Below are 17,998 nucleotides of genomic sequence, written 5' to 3' on the forward strand. Positions count from 1 at the left end.
CTGTGGTCTATCTTGTTGTGCGTCTTGGACCCTCAAGGCTTGACCGATTGCTTTTCTCTAATCCTCAGCTTGGCATCTTGGAATCTAGGCTGATTATTGGCTTTGACCTTTGTTTCTCCCACCCCGATACAAGCCTGAGCCCAACCCTAGCATGAGCCACTAAGCCTGCTTGCCTGTAGCTCCTTACATTGAGCCACGTGGACAGGGGCTTTGGTCTAAAGCCTTACAAGTAGTAAGATCAGACCTGCTACCCAATATATCTAAAGAAATGGCATGGCAAATAGCGCAGGGTGAAGTGAGGCGTGGGGGAAGAAACCGCAGGTAAGAAGTTGTTGCTTTACTGCGATGCGTGGGCAGAACTACAATTTTGAAAAGTGGAGGGGTGAAGATGTTGAGATCCATCGTCACATAACATACAGCACATATTTTTCTCCAGTTAAGAATAAACTAGAAGAATTATTAATATTTTAGGGGCCTTGGGCTGTATTATTCAGCTGAATATTGAAGCCGAAACAAATAGAACTACACTGGAGTGACTTAAAAACCATCTGCAGGGCTGTAAAATAGGAGCTTCATTACCAGGAGTAGTCAATGGACAACTGAATGGCAGAACAAAGGCAGAACATCAAGACCATTAGAAAAAACGGAGGGTTGTTAACACCTGTCGAATTAAGAGCTTAGATGGGGCCCCGTAGTGGATAATGAGCCAAGAAGTCAATTGACTCCCTCAGCATGGACTGGAGATACTGTTGCTACTGCCGGGTGGTTGATTTACCTGTTCCAGTGCTTCACCACTTTCCTAGTGAAAAAGGTTTTCCTAATATCCAAACTAAACCTCCCTTGCTGCAGCTTGAGCCCATTGCTCCTTGTCCTGTCATCTGCCCCCACTGAGAACAGCCCAGCTCCAGCCTCTTTGCAGCCCCGCTGCAGGGAGGTGACAGCTGCCGTTAAATCCTGCCTCAGTCTTCTCTTCTCCAGACTCAATCAGCCCAGTTTCCTCCGCCTCTCCTCACAAGTCATGTCCCCCAGCCCCCTGTCTGCTGGACTCTCCATTTCATCCACGTCCTTCTGTAGTGGGGGGGCCAAATGTCATGCCCAGATGTCCCAAAACACTCATTTGATCCCAGCCAGCAACCCATTTTGACCATTGGGTGGCTTCCCAGTGGCCTTGGGGGAAAATGGAGGAAGAACTCAGTCTTGGCCTAGGACCTGGTGGAGAAAATGCCCACACTCTGAAAACCCTTGTCATGAGCTGGTGGTCTCAGCCAGGAGTGGGTGGCTACAGAGACTCAACTCCCCTCTAAGCTCTAGGGATTTGGTCATTATCCATCTTTGGTGGCCCGGTCACGGGAGGGGCTGCTATCCACCCGACTGCTGTGAATGAGCGGGAGTAGACTGAGGTAGATTGAATTGTTATTATTTGCGGCACAGAGTCCAGCAGGACTTTCAATCCTTGGAGCTGGCCACCAGAAGGACAGCATCATTTTGACTCGTAGGCTGTGCATATTGGGCCCGGTACAGCTTAGGGGACACTACACATTCAAACTAAAACTAGATGGAAACCAGCTATAGAGTCGTTACACATTTTCAAGCTCCAGCTTTGTAGCTGGTTGGCTCTTCTATAGCTGCATAGTTATTTTTGTGGTCTGATAATTACTTTGCAGGTCCAAATGCATTGCACAATGAGGCAGTTAATAGTGTGAGAATTACTTTGCAGTTATGACCAGTCTTACTTTGCACGTGTGGACGGCCTACATTTATAGTGAACCAGTTGAAAGAGAAGTACGTTGAGAGAACCAGGTACGTTTAGCTTTGAAGAAGAAGGAGATTATGATAGTAGCTTTCAAATATTTGAAAGAAGGAAGGGAGAACCAGTTTTCCTCTGCTGCAGAGGGCAGTCCACAAAGCAGAGTTTTTTAATTGCAATGAAATGGATTTAGATTAACTCTCAGAAAACTTTCCTTCTTGTTAGGACAGTGAGGTGGTGTAGAAGACTGTCCAGGGAAGATGTGGAATGAGGTTTTCAAGAGGAGAATGGATGAGCTTTGGCCAGGAACGGCATGGAGTAGCATCCTTGCATTGTGAAGGGAATTGGAGCAAATGATCCTTGAGGTCTCTTCCAACTCTACTGTTCTATGGACATCTACAGTAGCACAATTAAGCCCAGTACTATGTCACTTGGTAAAAACATAGGGTCTTTGGTTTTTAAGTGTCCAATTTTTAGTAATTTCTCCACCGATCGTCAAGCAGAGATGTTAATTCTTCCTGGAGTGGAAGACAAGCAGCTTTAAATACCAGCACAAGAATACACAACATTGCAGGGTAAAACTAAAAGAATCAGAAGATGGTTTGTTTTATCACAGTAAGGATCAAAACTGTGACTCGTAAAGCTGGAATTGTGATACTGTTCATCTCTGCAAAGATAGAGAGGCGTGATGTTGTATAAATGACTGCAGAAGAGCGAGCCCACGTGCAATAAAGCATGGGATAATAGATAGGCTTGTTTTCCATTACGTTGTAACTAAAAAATGATAATCAAGGGAGTGATGGTAGAACTGTTACGCTGGATTGTTCCTTGTGTGATAATGAGTTTAATCACAATGTTGTCTTTCCTGTTTTCAAGCATCATCGGCACATTATATTTCCTTTGAACGTAAGCAGCACTAACCAGCCCACCTTCTTCCTAACAGGCTTCCCAGGGCTGGAGGCTGCTCACCACTGGATCTCCATCATTTTCGGTTTCATTTACCTCATTGCATTCTTGGGCAATGGCATCATCCTATTTGCTATCAAAACGGACCCAAACCTCCAGGGTCCCATGTATGACTTCCTCTTTGTGCTGGCCACCACTGACCTGGGTTTATCTGTCTCCACCCTGCCAACGGTGCTGCGCCTCTTCTGCTTCAACATCTGGGAAATTACCTTTAAGGCCTGCCTCACTCAACTGTTCTTCATCCACACGTTCTCCTTCATGGAGTCCTCGGTGCTCCTGGCCATGGCTTTGGATTGGTACTCGGCCATCTGCACCTCTGTAGGATACACACAGATCCTAACAAATTCAGTCATAGCAAAGCTGGGCCTGGCCATGCTTGTGAGGAGTGTTGGTGTTGTGTTTCCAACATCCCTGCTCCTGAGGAGGTACCGATGCTGCAGGACCAATGCGCTTTCCCACTCATGCTGTTTGCATCAGGATGTCTTGAGGTTGGCCTGTTCGGATTCAAGGGTCAACAGCATCTACGGCTTATGTGTTGTGCTCTCCATGCTGGCAATCGACTCTGTTCATTCTCCTCTCTTACATCAAGATCATTAAGACCGTTCTGGGCATTGCTTCCAAACACGAGCACCTCAAGGCTTTCAACACATGTGTCTCCCACATCTGCGTGGTCCAGATCTTCTTCATTCCAGTGATCTGTGTCTCCATGATCCACAGGTTTGGGAAGCAAGCATCTCCCATCCGTCACATCCTCCTGGCCGATGTCTACCTGCTCCTCCCCCCGGTTCTGAACCCGCTCGCGTACAGTGTGAAATCCCAACAGATCCGACGGGGGATTCCCCGCGTGTTCAGGAAGAAAAGGTTTAATGGCTTTCAGTTGCACCAACTGCTCTGTATCTCCAACACTAACACTGAGAGCAATGTCTTGGGAGCCCTTGACTCCTAGTGAACTGAACGGGAAAAGAGGGCATGGAGCATCTTGCAGCAGACATCAAGTAGCTTATAAAGCTGGGTCCCTTGCTTGTCTATTGAGGGCCTGGATCTGTGCCACCGGCTTAAATAGGAGCAGGGTCAGCCCACCTGAACAAATTGTAAGTTGGAAGGATTTCATAGGTCACCCAGTCAAGCTGTATTTTATCTAAAGGAGCAGCTCCACTTTAAAGCAGCAGCAGCAGCAGCAGCAGCAACAAACTGTTATCCTCTAGTACATAAGCAAGCAGAAGGAGAAGCAATGCTCAGCTCACAGTTGGTCTGGGCATTACCTCTGCAGCCTGTCCTATAACTTAGCAATGAGACCGGTTTTAAACAAGTACACATTTTACAAGACAGCTGCATGTTGGGTCATGGGAGATGGCAGTAGGGGAAACCATGCACTTCCACAACTTCAATCATACCCAGTGAGTGTCAGTTCTAGAGGGTTTGGGTGGTGGGTGCATCTTGTGGGTTTTAAATCCACCACTATATTCACCTGATCTTCGGCATAATGCGAGTCAAAGAGTTTCACCCACTCCTCAGACACTCCATGAACCTTTGGGTTGCACTAGAAATGATCTTTCAGAAACACTTTCCTCCTAACTTAGAGACTTCATGTAAGGGGATTCAACTATGTCCCCAACTACTTTGTGCCTTGGTAGATGAACATCACTGTGATTTCTCATGTGAGGTACTCAACCTGGGAATGTGCATCTCATTTCCAAACTCTCTTTATGTAGCTTTGGTATCTGGCCAATGGACTTGTGAACATAACCTTTCCTGGCAGAATAAAGGCCCTTTCCCTTCACAAAGGAAAATAAACCATCCAACCCCTTCATTTCAGTGATGGGTTTCAAATAGTGGACAGTTAAAATCTGAAGGGAATTTTGTCCTCTTTCATCCTTCTCACATTTTGTTTCAGTGGAGCTTCACTAAATAACAATTTCCATAAAAAACAAATACTTTTTGAAAGGGCTTAAATTCAGGATGGTTTAGCGTGACTACGCCTTTAAACACCAGAACACTGACCCCCTAGTCCATTAATGAACAGGTTCTGTGTGCTGCTTTTGTCCCTGGCCTGAGAAATAAGTGAAGAGGAAGAAATGAATCTCAACTCAAACATTATGTCTCATTTTCTACATATATATGTTTCAAGAAGATAGTTTGATGGGTCCAATTAAGAGTGTTTTATGCAGCTGGGGGTGAACTGAGGATCAATGAGCATATCTACATGTGCATTTTTTCTGCAGTAGACTAATTTAATGTGCAGTAAAGTGTCACGGTCTACACATACGCCACAATTAGTACGCAGTAGATTAATCTACTCTGGCACAGGATTGTCTTGTCAGACACAGGCACCATTTTAAGATGCAGTAAATTACTGTGCTTAAAAGCACATGCAGATCATGACCTTGGGATTACTTTAGTCTGGCTCAAATTACGTCAGAATAATATATTCAGTTGCATTAGTTGCACTTGTAGACAAGCCCAGCGTGTCTCTTAGTATTGTTACATTTTATGGGATTATGGTGCAGAGAACAGAGAAAGTCGTTCCATTGGGGTGCTTGGGAATGCTGTCCCACACTGATAAATGACCAGTGAAATTAGAGGGAAGTCAAAGTTTTCCCAAGTTAGCCCCTTGCTGCCGGTGATGGAATAGCCTATGGGTGTTTCAAATGTTGCAAACATTAGACATGACACTTCAGCAGGATGCTTACATCGAGCAACCTCCCAGGTTAAGCAAACAGTAAATTCCGCAGTTTACACTTGATCTGAGCCTTCAAGAGACCAAGAAGCAAGAGAAGGACCCAGGCCTGAGAAGAAATGATTAAGGGAAGTAGTAGTAGTAGACAGCCAAGGATTCCTTTTGGTGCTTTAAAATATTAATGCCTGCAGCAAGAGGCAAATTATAAAACACCAAAAGATGGGGAGGGCAGCGAGATAGAAGCAGCTGTGTTAGCATCACCATGACATAAGGGAAGACAAGTGGCAAGTCATACTGGGCTGGTGAGGAAAGAAATGAGAAACCATTCTCTCACTCCCATAGACTCCTAGGCTGGAAAGCATTGCAGGAGGTCACATCTAGTCAAACCCTGCCCTCATGGCAGGATTATTCCTGTTAAAACCATTACATACCAGCTTTTTTTTTTAGTGGCTCTTAAAAACTTCCAAAGATGGATGTTTCACAAACTCCCTGGGGAGCCTGTTCCAGTGCTTCACCATTAGGTCTTCCTAATATTCAAGCTAAATGTCCTTCTTACAATTTGAGACCATTAAAGACCCTTGTCTGTGGCCCCAGAGGGGGTCTGTCATCATCCACTTCATGCTGAACCTTCAGGTACTCAAATCCTGTTATAAAACCCTAGAAAATGAGGCCTGGAAGGGACCTCAGGACGTCACATCTAGTCCAGGCCCGTGCTCCAAGCAGGACCAGCCCCAACTACATCATCCCAGCCAAAGCTTTGTGTAGCCGGGTCTTAAACACCTCCAAGGATGGAGACTCCCCAACCACTCCGGGTAACCTGTTCCAGTGCTTCACCACCATCCATGCGAGAAAGTGTTTCCTAATACCCAACCTCAACATCCCTTGCTGCAGTTTGAGCCCATTGCTCCTTGCCCTGCCATCTGCCCCCACTGAGAACAGCCCAGCTCCGTCCTGCTTGCAGCCCCCCGGCAGGGAATTGAAGGCTGCTATCAAATCCCACCTCAGTCTTCTCTCCTGCAGACTAAATCAGCCCAGCTCCCTCCGCCTCTCCTCACCAGTTATCTCCTTTTTCCTCAAGTTGTTTTATTTGTTCCAAATGTACATTACACTAAAAGAACAAAAATGCATTTAACGTGCACCAGGTGTTGGCAGCCCTGTTTTGGGGCATCTAACCCACCTTCTGCATCATGTAGAGAATGAGGTATCTCACTTCAGGATCTGAATCCCACCTTTGGAGCTAGGGAGTCTAAGGGCCATGTTTTAGGACATGTTACTTGCAGTTAAAATCTGAGTGTCCACACATTCAAGCAGTAAAAAATGTACCTATGGACAATGTTGCATAACAAGGTTAGCACTTTTCAAGCGAGGAGCGAGGGCTATCTCCAGATAATGCTAAGGGATGTGCTTTCAGCTTCTGTCAGGCCACTCCATGGGCATAATGTGAGCACAGCTCACCAGGTGTCAGTCCCAGCCCTGGCAATGCACTGGAGTCTTAACCCAGTCATGCATCTGTGCTGTCAGGAAGCAGCTGTGAGACAAAACAGGGAAGGGATATGTGGTTCACTCATCCTTCTGTGGCTGGTGGATGAAGAAGTGTTACCTAAGAGCTATCTATTTATCAGCATCATTAAAATGATGATGTAGAAAATGTATGAATTCAAGTTTCCATTACCATCCTAAACATCCCCTTCCTAATGTCGGCCATCTGATACAATCTTTATTGCGTGATTGCAAGAGACTGTTTACTCAACTTCCCTCTTTAAAATAAAATAATCTAGGCAATGAATGGAGGGATGCAAGTCCCTAGCACTGAAAGGGTTAGTTGAGGCTGGAGGCAGGAGGAGATACAGGCACATCTGAGCATAGTCAGTCCCAGCTGGCTCTGGGCTTCACAGGGAGGCAACATAAATATCCCCACCTGGGTGTGGCTGATCCCCATGCATGTCTCAAGCACTCCCGACGCACCAGGAGACAGGTGAGTTGTCTGGGTTCAGGGAAGCTCTTTGGCATTTATTTTACAATGCTGATTTGGTATTTGCAGGAGGATGCTGATCAGGAGTCCTACAAACTACACACATGCACATGCACACAGATGCAGAAACCAGTACAAAGTCATCTGTCTCTCAACAAAACTACAAAAAATATAGGGTGTTTTTTTATGGTTTGTTTGTAAATTTGCTATAATTTTTGACCGGTCAAAAAATATGCAGTCAATAGACTAATGAATTGACAATATTTAACTGGCATATTGACTGGCTTCCCAACCCTACAGCAGATTAATTGCTTCATGAACTTGTGCTCAGAGGTCCAGGCCAGAGGGCTATATGACCCATGGCACAGAGCAAGGCAGCCCAGCCACCTCCATCCCCCAACCCACACACTTCTTCTCCACCTGGCCCCAATTTTGGTGATTGTTTGGGCATGAAGAGAGGAGGAACCAGGAGCTCCAGAGGTTTCAAGGCACCAGCAGGAGCATCTTGGCAAAAATATAATCTTACACATCTTGACACATTTCTTGTTGGAAAAATTCTGCTTCTTCTGTGTATTATTTGGACCTGTTAACCAGTTTTTACAGGTTTTAATTAATAGTCCACCAGTCAGTTGACCAAACTTTTTTTGACTGATCAAATATCCAACCCGGTTTTGGAGAAAGGAGCTGATTCAGGGATGTGCAATGCACCCATCAAGGTGAAGATGTCAGAACAAACCCTGCACTTTATGTGCAAACAGTTATGGATCTTATACTGAGAGCTGTGGAAAAGACCAAGGGGTGTTCAGCAGCACGCCTGATGCCTGCGCAACTCACAGGCTTGTGTGCATGTTGTGTCTCCCTGTGTAACTCTGACAGCTCTCAGCCTGCAGTCCCAGGTAGGATTTATGCTTCCTAACCTTGCATATCACTGGTTGAACCCTGGAAGGCAGCACCAGTCATGCCTGCAGAGATGTGTCTGAAGGTGTCTAGGGAGGATTTTTGCTGGGAACTAGGGGAAGCTTTCTAGGCACATCCTCTGGGGTGAGGAAGATAGGAACAACACTGCTGCGTCTCCTGCTGTTGGTCTTGGCAGTGTGTGGAGCATCTGGGGAAGCAAATGACAGCCCAGACATCTTCCTTCTGCAGCTGAAACCCTGTTGAGTGGGAAATTGTCCTTGCAGCTCTTACTTTTAGTAATTTAAGCAGGGATAACAAAGATGGGATAGGCCCAAAGAGTTTGATGAGCACAGGGCAGCCTCTCACGCTCTTGGGAAAGGTGGACATAAAGAGGTAGTGCACCATGTTAGTTTGAAATAAGGCAGAAGGCAGGATACTTATGCACCTTATGTCAAGAAACGTTTGGACGCTACCACTTTGTCCAAATGCTTGGAAGAATTGGAGCCAAAAGTAAGAGATGTTTGGATGTTTATCTTGTTGGGATCCGTTGATGCTAGCTGACTTCTTGCCCCTGGGGCGGAGGGCTGGACACAATGAACTTCCAAGGTCCCTTCCAGCCCTAATGTCTATGAAATCTATGAAACCTTGTAGACTAACTATAATAGATACATAGAGGGTACAAGCTTTTGTGGACTCAAGTCCATCCTGGCTGACAGAGCTAGAGCAGGGGCGTCCTGGGGTGTGATGGTGACATGATGGGATGAAACTTTTGACTGGGCAGTAGACATTGAGGGCTATAGGTTGTTTAGAAGAGATAGGAAGGGGAAAAAAGGTGGGGGGGTGTGCTTTATGTTAGGGAACCGTATACCAGGTCTACGTTCCAAATGGGACCAGAGGAAGGCTTAACTGAGACCCTGTGGGTCAAACTTCAAGGAGGGTGGGGGGAGAGGGATCTGGTGGTAGGGTTTACTACAGGCCACCACATCAGGAGAAAGAGCTGGATCTCGAATTCTCCAGGCAGCTGGGGGAGGCAATGTGTGCAAAGGATGTTGTGGTCATGAGGAATATGAATTACCCTGACATCAACTGGGAGGAGCAGGCAGCCAGGTCGAGTCACTCACGAAGGTTCCTGACGTGCGTCCAGGACCTACACCTCATGGGGGGGGGGGGGGCAGTTTCGCACTGAAGATTTCCTGCAGACCCCTGTATATAAAATCTAGGGAATTAAGAGACTAATGCATATATAGTGGCCATTCAGGCTGAGAAAAGACATACCTTAGGAGGAAAAACCTGCAGCACCCTTATAGGCTCGACAGTGCTACGCTGGCTAGCACTACAGAAGAAAGAGACTTGGGGGTCATCATTGACCACAAGATGAACATGAGCCTGCAATGCGATGCTGCGGCTAGTAAAGCGACCAAAACGCTGGCGTGCATCCATAGATGCAGAGCTCGAGCAAATCCCGGGACCTGCATTCTCCCCTTGTACTCGGCCTTGGTGAGCCAGCACTGCATAGAGTCCTGTGTCCAGTTCTGGGCACCGCATTTCAAGAGGGACGTGGGGAACCTGGAGAGGGTCCAGAGGAGGCCACTCGTATGGTTGGGGGCCTTCAGGCTGATGGACCTGAATCTCTTCAGTCTCCGCAAGAGGAGACTGAGAAGGAAGGTTGTAGGCAGCCACAAGATCATCAGAGGCCAGCAGCAGGGACTCGGGGAAAGTCTGTTCCCCAGGACCCCCCTTGGAGTCACCAGGAACAGTGGGCATAAGCTGAGGGAGAAGAGGTTGAAGTTGGATATTAGGAAGAACTACTTCATGGTAAGGGTGACCAGAGCCTGGAATAGGCTTCCCAGAGAGGTGGTGCTCTCACCTTCCCTGCAGATCTTTAAGAGGAGACTGGATAGGCACCTGGCTGGGGTCTTATGACCCCTGCCACGCCCAGTGCTCCTTCCTGCCCATGGCAGGGGGTCAGACTCAAGAATCTGTCTAGGTCCCTTCCCACACAGTGATTCTATGACTCTATGAAAGAATACATGTGAGTGGGCCAAGGGAAATGTCCCTGTCCTTCATATAACAAAATCTACAACTCTATATTGCATTTATAGGATGAAGTTTGTAAAAACCCCGCAGCCCTTCCCTGACTGCTTCTGCTAAAACCAATGGGAAAATCCCTGTTCATTTACTTCGGGGAAGAGTCAATTCATCTCTGTGAAATACCCATTATAGTTTGAATGCCTATGAGTCTTTCACACCTTTTATTTCCTGTGACTTTGTGTAAGTCGCTGTCCTGAGAATGTGGCTGGACTTCAAATTGAGGAACCTGATCCTGTCTGGAGTGATTCATTTCTTTGTATGTTTCTGACTAATTGACTTGGTGCTTACAGGTTTGTTGATGTTTGTTCCCAGGGAACAAGAGCCCTTTCAGCCCAGGCTGGAGATGAACAGCCTGTCATGTCAATGCTAAATGCCAGTACTTCCTTCCACCCTGCTGCTTTCCTCCTGGTTGGGATCCCGGGCTTGGAGGCAACCCAGTTCTGGATCGCCTTCCCTTTCTGCATCATGTATCTCATTGCCATGCTGGGAAATGTCATTGTTTCCTTCATTATAAAGACAGAGCCGAGCTTGCATGAGCCCATGTACCTTTTCCTGGCCATGCTGGCCATAACTGACCTGGTCCTGTCCACTTCCACCCTACCCAAAATGCTGGGCATCTTCTGGCTGGACTCCAGAGAGATTGGTTTCTATGCCTGCCTCACTCAGATGTTCTTTGTCCATGCCTTCTCGTCGGTGGAGTCAGGAGTCCTGATGGCCATGGCACTGGACCGATACATTGCTATCCGCTACCCCCTCCATCACTCTAGCATCCTCTCCATCCCCATGACCATGACAATAGGAAGCCTCGTGCTGACACGTGGGGTCCTCTTGGTAAGCCCCTTCTCCATCCTTGCCAGCCGGCTTCCCTTCTGTGGGCACCGCCTCATCTCCCACTCGTACTGCGAGCACATGGCTGTGGTGAAGCTGGTGTGTGGAGATGCCAAAGCCAACGTTGTATATGGCCTACTTGTGGCTTTTGTGGTGGTGGGCTTTGATGTGCTCGTGATCTCTGTGTCCTATGCCATGATCCTACAGACGGTCATGAGGCTCCCATCCACCGAAGCCCGTCTCAAAGCCGTCAGCACCTGCGCTTCCCACACCTGCATCCTCCTGGCGTTCTACATCCCCGGCCTCTTCACCTTTCTCACCCACCGATTTGGCACCCACATCCCGCACCACGTTCACATCATGGTGGCCAATCTCTACCTCCTGGTGCCCCCAATGCTGAACCCTATCGTGTATGGGGTGAGAACCAAGCAGATCCGGGACAGGGTGAGCCGTCTGTTCCACCCAAAAGGGGTCTGAGCCAGACTGGCAGGGGGCGTTGGGGGGGGGCGTTGACAAATGGCATGTTAGTGTCTCTTCTTACCAGGGTCATTGTTTCATGGAACTCTTTAAAACTGTCCTTCCCTCCATAAGAACGACCATTTGTTGGGTCAGACCATTGCCCATCTAGCTCAGTGGCAGAGTTTGCATGCTGAAGGGGAGGCCAAATAGGGCATATCCAGAGTTTTCCACTCTGTGCCCTGTCCCATTGCAAAGGTTTAGGATATTAGTATTCGGAGGCTGCACCCCTCCCTGTCTTGTATTCAGTACCTGGAACTGGTCTAATTTACTGGACTCCAGAGCCCAGCCCGTTGAACTGGGCCGCCCTCTTAGCCTCCACAACTTCCCATAGCGGTGAGTTTGACACACTGGTGTGAAGAATAAGCTCATCTTGCTAGTATTAAACCTTCTACCCTTTCACACATGTCCCGTTGTTCTAGTAGTTTGATGATTGTTAGGATGTTTGTACATGTGTGTGTTCATGTGTGCAGGTGGATTGTGTGTGAATGCATGCGTTCAAATGTGTGCGACCCTTTTCAGTACTAATATGTGCACCCTAGTTACTTTGCAGCACAATGATATATGCATGTAGTCATGTTTTTCAATTTAATTAAACATCCAAAGGAAGCCATGAGACCCCTTGGTGTGGGCTGGCTATCAAGCAGGGACCACTCTATATTTAATATTATTAATTGCTTCTAGAGGTCCCAAGCATGCTGGATTCTGTCCAAATATATAAAGGAGTCAGTGCCTGCCTGGAGGAAGAAGGACATTTTGCTATCAGCACTTTAAAGCCTTGGTCTGGTGAGACTAGGCCTCTTTCCCAATCACTCAAGGGGGCTGTGGCAGAGGCAGGAATTGAATCCTGAAGTAGTGAGTTTGGTTTCCTGAGTCCTGGGTGATTGTCTTAACCAGAAAATCAACCTGCTTCTCCAACTGGTAGCTGTTCCCATCAACATCATCATCATCATCATCATCATTGGTACTGTTGTTACAAGGACGATGAGTCTGTTCCTGAACCAGGACCTCACTTTATACATCACTGTTTGAATATGGAACAAAAAGAAGGTTTCCTGCTCCATAGACATGGCAATGTTAGGGTTTGAGGCTGATGCCCATTGGGATGCTCCCCAGGCATTTCAGACAGGGGCTAATTCTGTCCCCCTCCTTTCTGTCCAGACCTCTTGATAGAAACCTCTCATATGCAAGCTGGTGACACTGACAGTAGATAATTCCCAGTAATCAATAATCATAGCAATGAGGTAATAGCGATGATGCTGTGGACCTCAATAGAGTCATTCCCAATTTACACCGAAGCAATGAGAACAAATCCAACCCAATAACATTTTGAGACTCATGTATATAGCCATGTCAAAAATCTCTTAGAGTAGCAAGAGCTGGTCATAGTGTTAGAGCTCTGTCTGGGACAGACTGTTAAGACACCTATTTTACACATCTGTTTTAACCCAGGATTTTGGTTCAGTCTATTTTAACATACATAAGCCTAAAAAGTAACTGTAGATCTAAGCTTCCCCAAGTTGGGGAGATACCTGAATTTGAGAAGTTGCTTTAAGTTTATTTCTCATATCTAGAACAGCAAGCAGTAACAACTACAGGTATATAGCCATAGACACACACACACACAGACACACACACACACACGGAGACAGTAAAATCTACCAAGCAGTCCTTAACTTTAAAAGGGAAGATTACACTAAAAGGAGGAAGCCAGTTAGACAGGAGTTAAAAGGAGGTGAGGAATGGGCAAGCAGCATGGGAACAGCTTAAGATCACCATATTACACACGCAGAGCAAATGCATACCTCAAATTAAAAAAATAAAAAAGGAAAATGGATCAGAAGCAAAAGCCAGCATAGTTTAATGGCAATGTTGTAGAGTCAACGAGCAAGAAAAAAGGCTCATTTTGAAAAGCGTAAGTCCAGTCCTAATGAGGAAAATAAAAAAAGATCATAAACACTGGCATATCCAATGTAAGACGGTAAGAAGATAAGTTACGAGAAAATTTGAAGACAAACTTACTGGAGACACAAAAGGTAGTGCAGCTGACCCAAAATGAGGGTGCAATAGATAAGGTCAAAGAGGAAATGGATAAACTAAACAGTAACAAATCAGCAGGGATTGACCAGTAAGTACAAGAGTCAGACAACCGCCACCCACTATATGGACATGGACCAGAGCACTGTCATCTCTCATCGAGAAATAGCTTTTTGTCCTCTACCACATCATTGACCACATCACTGGAATCAGCCAGAACTACCCCCTGGCAGAAAGAATGAGAGAAATGAGAACAAAACTGTTGAATGGAGGCAATGAGGGATTATCCCCAGTGAGGAGTTAGCATGTGGCTTCAATTACAAATGGCACTGTCCCGGAGACCATGGTGATGCCGGCAACTCACCTGTGGCAGGGGACAACGCTCCCGGAGCACCCGCGGCTCATGAGCCGGCTCTTCGTACAGCTGCGGCCGGCCGGTGACATCAGCGCTGCCTGCTGGCCAGTGGGACTAAAAGCAGCAGCAGCGGAAGAGGCGGATGGCCCCGGAGCGGGGAATCCAACAGCGGCAGAAGAAGCTTGTAGTGTCCAGTGGTGTCCGGAGAAGAACAGGAATCAGGAACATGAGAAGCCAGAGAGAAGGAGCCTGTGGCAGCCCATGGGAGCTGGCAACGGATGAGAGGTGCCCGAACGGGACAGCGGTGAAGAGGAGCCATCACATTGGGCGCGTTGGGACCAAGTGAAAGACCAGCTTGGAAAGATGGTGAGGATCCTGAGGGAGGACCGTGATCGAGGTGGGGTCGCCGCTGGGAACACGGACACTGGGACCTATTGGCATTAGGGTCCAAAGGGTAGGGGTCAGGGGCCAACTCTAAACCCCAAGGAGCTCGGCCCGTTAGGCATAAGGGGTAGGGACAAAGGAAGAAGGTGGACAGGCGAGACGAGCCACATGACTCCACAGGGTCGGCTTAAGAAGGTGGCGTGAGGCCAGGGTGCAGGGGTGGTGGAGCACCGTGTACATCCGCCTGGTCAGACCTGGGCAGCAAGGGACCCACTAGGTGACCCCCCACCCCCATTGACGGTACACCAAGACGTGGCAGGAGAGAGCGGGGGTAGCAACACGGCAAAAGAACAACCACATTGCCCTCAAGGGTCCTGGGGCTGGGCGACGGCAGGAAGGCTGTACCCTTGGGAGTGAACAAAGTCCGGCGGGCACAGGCACATCTGGCAGAACCAGAAGAGATTGGGAGTGGGTCTCGGCAGAGGCAACTTTCCCATGAAATCACAGGGCCTCTACATAACCAACCAATGTATTTGTCAGGAGAAGGAAACCATGGACCATCCCCTGAGTTGCCCTGTAGCACCACCATACACCCCAGAAGATGGCAATACCAACACTGCAAGCAGTGGCCTGTGCAAAACATTGGGAGCCGACCATATAGAAAGGGTGGACTGGAGACATGACAAAGAAAAAGACCAGACCCTAATGATATTCACTGGAAGGGGCTCAGATTGGAAATTGCTGAGCACCTGACTGCAGTATGCAACCTATCACTAAAAACAGCCTTAGTACCAGAGGATTAGACAGTTGCCAATATGACTCCCATATTTAAAAATGGCTCTAGAGGGAATGCAGGGAATGACAGGCCAGTAAGCCTAACTTCTGTTCCTGGAAAACTGATGGGAACAATAATAAATAAAATAATTTTATAGCACATGGATGAAAATGACTCTCTGGGGAGGAATCAACATGGCTTTATCAGAGAGAAATAATGCTTCAGCAGCCTACTAGATTTCTCTGAGGGTGTTGATAAGCAGGTGGTGGGGACAATCCAGTTGACATAGTATTTTTGGATTTCTGAAGGAACCCTTGACAAGGTCAGCCATCATAGGCATTTAATTAAGGGAGTCATGGCATTACAGGGAACGTCCACCTGTGGATAAGATATTGTCTTCAAGATAGAAAGCAAAGAGTAAGTATCAATGTTCAATTTTCAGGAGGGAAAGAAGTAAATAGTAGGGTCCTGCAGAGATCTTTGATGGGACCAGTGCTGTTTAACATACTCATAAGTGATCTGGACATGGGGTGAGTAGCGAGATGGACAAATTTGACTATGACTATGACACAAAATTATTCAAAGTGGTAAAGATGAAGGTGGACTGTAAGGAACTACAGAAGCATCTGGAAAGATTGAATGGGCAATGAAATGGCAGATGAAATTCAATGTAGATAAGTGTGCACCTGGGTCAAAATAACCCGAACTCTACCTATATTACAATGGGCTCTACATTAGCTGCTCCGCACAGGAAAGAGATCTGGGAATTGTTGTGGAGAGTTCACTAAATAGTGCTCAGCCACCATCGAAAAGGCAAACAACATGTGGGTGTTTAAGAAAGGAATTGTGAACAAAACAGATAGTATCATCATGCATCTTTATAAATCCATGGTGCATCGACACCTTGAATGCCTAGTCCTGGTCCCTGTACCTCAGAAAGGAGGTAGAAGGACTAGGGATACACCAGAGAAGGGCAGCCAGCATGATTAGCGGTATGGATGGGCTTCTATGTGAGGAGTGAGTAAAGAGGCCAGGCCTGGTGAGTTTAGAAAAGAGACTCGTGAGGTGGGACATAAGAATGGTTTACAACATACTAAATGCCAAAGAGAAGGCCCCAGCATTGGTGATCATGTGCAGTGCGAAAGCCAAAAAGATCCATGCACAGATCCTCAGAAAACTTTGCAGCAACAGGAGTCCTTAGGCCCCATAATCTCACTACAATAAACGGCCCCAGGTCTGAGCTCACATTTCACATACCCGTGCTCCATAGGGACTCATACAAATCCAGCCACTCGTGTGTTTGCAGACTGTGTCCACACAGGGCAGAGGCTGAGGGCTGTGGTAGGGCTGGGTGTGAGACCTGAGAGCAGCAGCACTGTCCTTTCTCTGGTCCCCCTCCTCATTCCCCATAAGCATGTAAATGCAAGAGGAAAGAGTGTGTCTCAAATACAGGGAAAAAGGGAAAAAGTGCATGGGGGAAAGGAGGGAGAGACAGGGGCCATGAGAGGAAGGATCTGGGAGTGCCTATGTCAGGTAGAGAGTTAGGGAGGCACTGGGGTGTGGCAGAAAGGATCAGAGGGGAAAAGAGATTGAGGACATAAGGGTGCAAGAAACTGCAAACATTTGTTATAACCTTGGAGTGGATCCCAGGAGTCCTGAGTCTCTACATCCCTCTGTTTTCAGGAAACCAGATGTGAAATTAACTGGCAAAGTGTTTGCTTCCTTAGCAGCTGGTCCAAATTGAGGATAACAACCTGCTGCTGCTATCACATACTCCTGCTACTTCTACGACGTACTCTACTGTCACAAACAGTAAAGCTCCGTGTTGTGAATCCAGAGCTTCGAACAGAGCTGGTGATCCAAACTGGGGAGCAAGGTCACATCATACAATGGAACCGTTCTTTCATAGACTCGCTGAATCACAGAAAATGAGGGTTGAAGGGACCTCAGGAGGTCACAGCTAGTCCAACCTCATGCTCAAAGCAGGACCAGCCCCAACTACATCATCCTAGACAAGGCTTTGTCTAGCCAGGGCTTCAAAACCTCCAAGAATGAAGACTGCACCACCTCTCTGGGTAACCTGTTCCAGTGCTTCACCATCCTCTTCATAAGAAAAAAATGTCCTAATATCCATCCTCAACTTCCCTTGCTGCAGCTTGAGCCCATTGCTCCTTGTCCTGTCATCTGCCCCCACTGAGAACAGCCCAGCTCCATCTTCTTTGCAGCCCCCCTGCAGGGAGGTGAAGGCTGATATTCAGTCCCCCTCTCTCTTCTCTTCTGCAGACTAAATAAGCCCAGTTCTTGCAGCCTTTCCTCATATGTCATTTCCTTTTTCCTCAAGTTGTTTGTTTGATCTAAATGTACATTCAAAGTGCATCACGTCTTGTGAACCCTATTCTGGGGCATCTAACCCACTGGTGAGGGAGCACTTCAAGTGGCTGAATGTTTTCAAGTTGGCAGGATCGGATGGCCTACAGCTGAGGGAATTGGCTGGGGTCATTGTGGAACCATTGGCAAAGGTATTTGAAGACTCATGGTGCTTGGAAGAGGTCCTGGAAAACTGGAAAAGAGCCAATGTGGTGCCAATATTTAAGAAGGGGAGGAAGAAGTATCTGGGAAACTAAAGGCTGGTCAGTTTGACCTCAATACTGGGTAACCTTTTGGAAAAAATATCAAGAAGTCAATTTGTGGGAGCCTGGCCAAAGGCATGATGCTGAAGGATAGTCAACATGATTTAGTTGTGGGCAGGTAAT

At 47.2% G+C, this 17,998-nt stretch overlaps 2 protein-coding genes across 2 annotated transcripts; both read left to right on the forward strand.

The window, feature by feature from the left end:
- Positions 1-1,719: 1,719 nt before the first annotated feature.
- On the forward strand, positions 1,720-3,659 carry LOC149875619 (olfactory receptor 51L1-like). The gene is given in 3 exon segments (XM_090059311.1): positions 1,720-1,782; positions 2,624-3,276; positions 3,278-3,659. Coding segments are annotated over 3 exon segments (1,098 nt in total).
- Positions 3,660-10,707: 7,048 nt separating this feature from the next.
- LOC149875620 (olfactory receptor 52R1-like) lies at positions 10,708-11,655 on the forward strand. Its single transcript, XM_090031803.1, has one exon. It carries the CDS (start codon positions 10,708-10,710, stop codon positions 11,653-11,655), a length of 948 nt encoding a protein of 315 aa, XP_089887929.1.
- Positions 11,656-17,998: the final 6,343 nt, after the last annotated feature.

Source organism: Crocodylus siamensis, chromosome 1 (genome assembly GCF_052110815.1).
Source record: "Crocodylus siamensis isolate JL-2025a chromosome 1, ASM5211081v1, whole genome shotgun sequence".
In the NCBI taxonomy this organism is placed as follows: Eukaryota; Metazoa; Chordata; order Crocodylia; family Crocodylidae; genus Crocodylus; species Crocodylus siamensis.

What these genes read in the sequence shown, in the direction of transcription:
- LOC149875620 (XM_090031803.1), top strand. Translation starts at nt 10,708, where the DNA reads ATGTCAATGCTAAATGCCAGTACTTCCTTCCACCCTGCTGCTTTCCTC.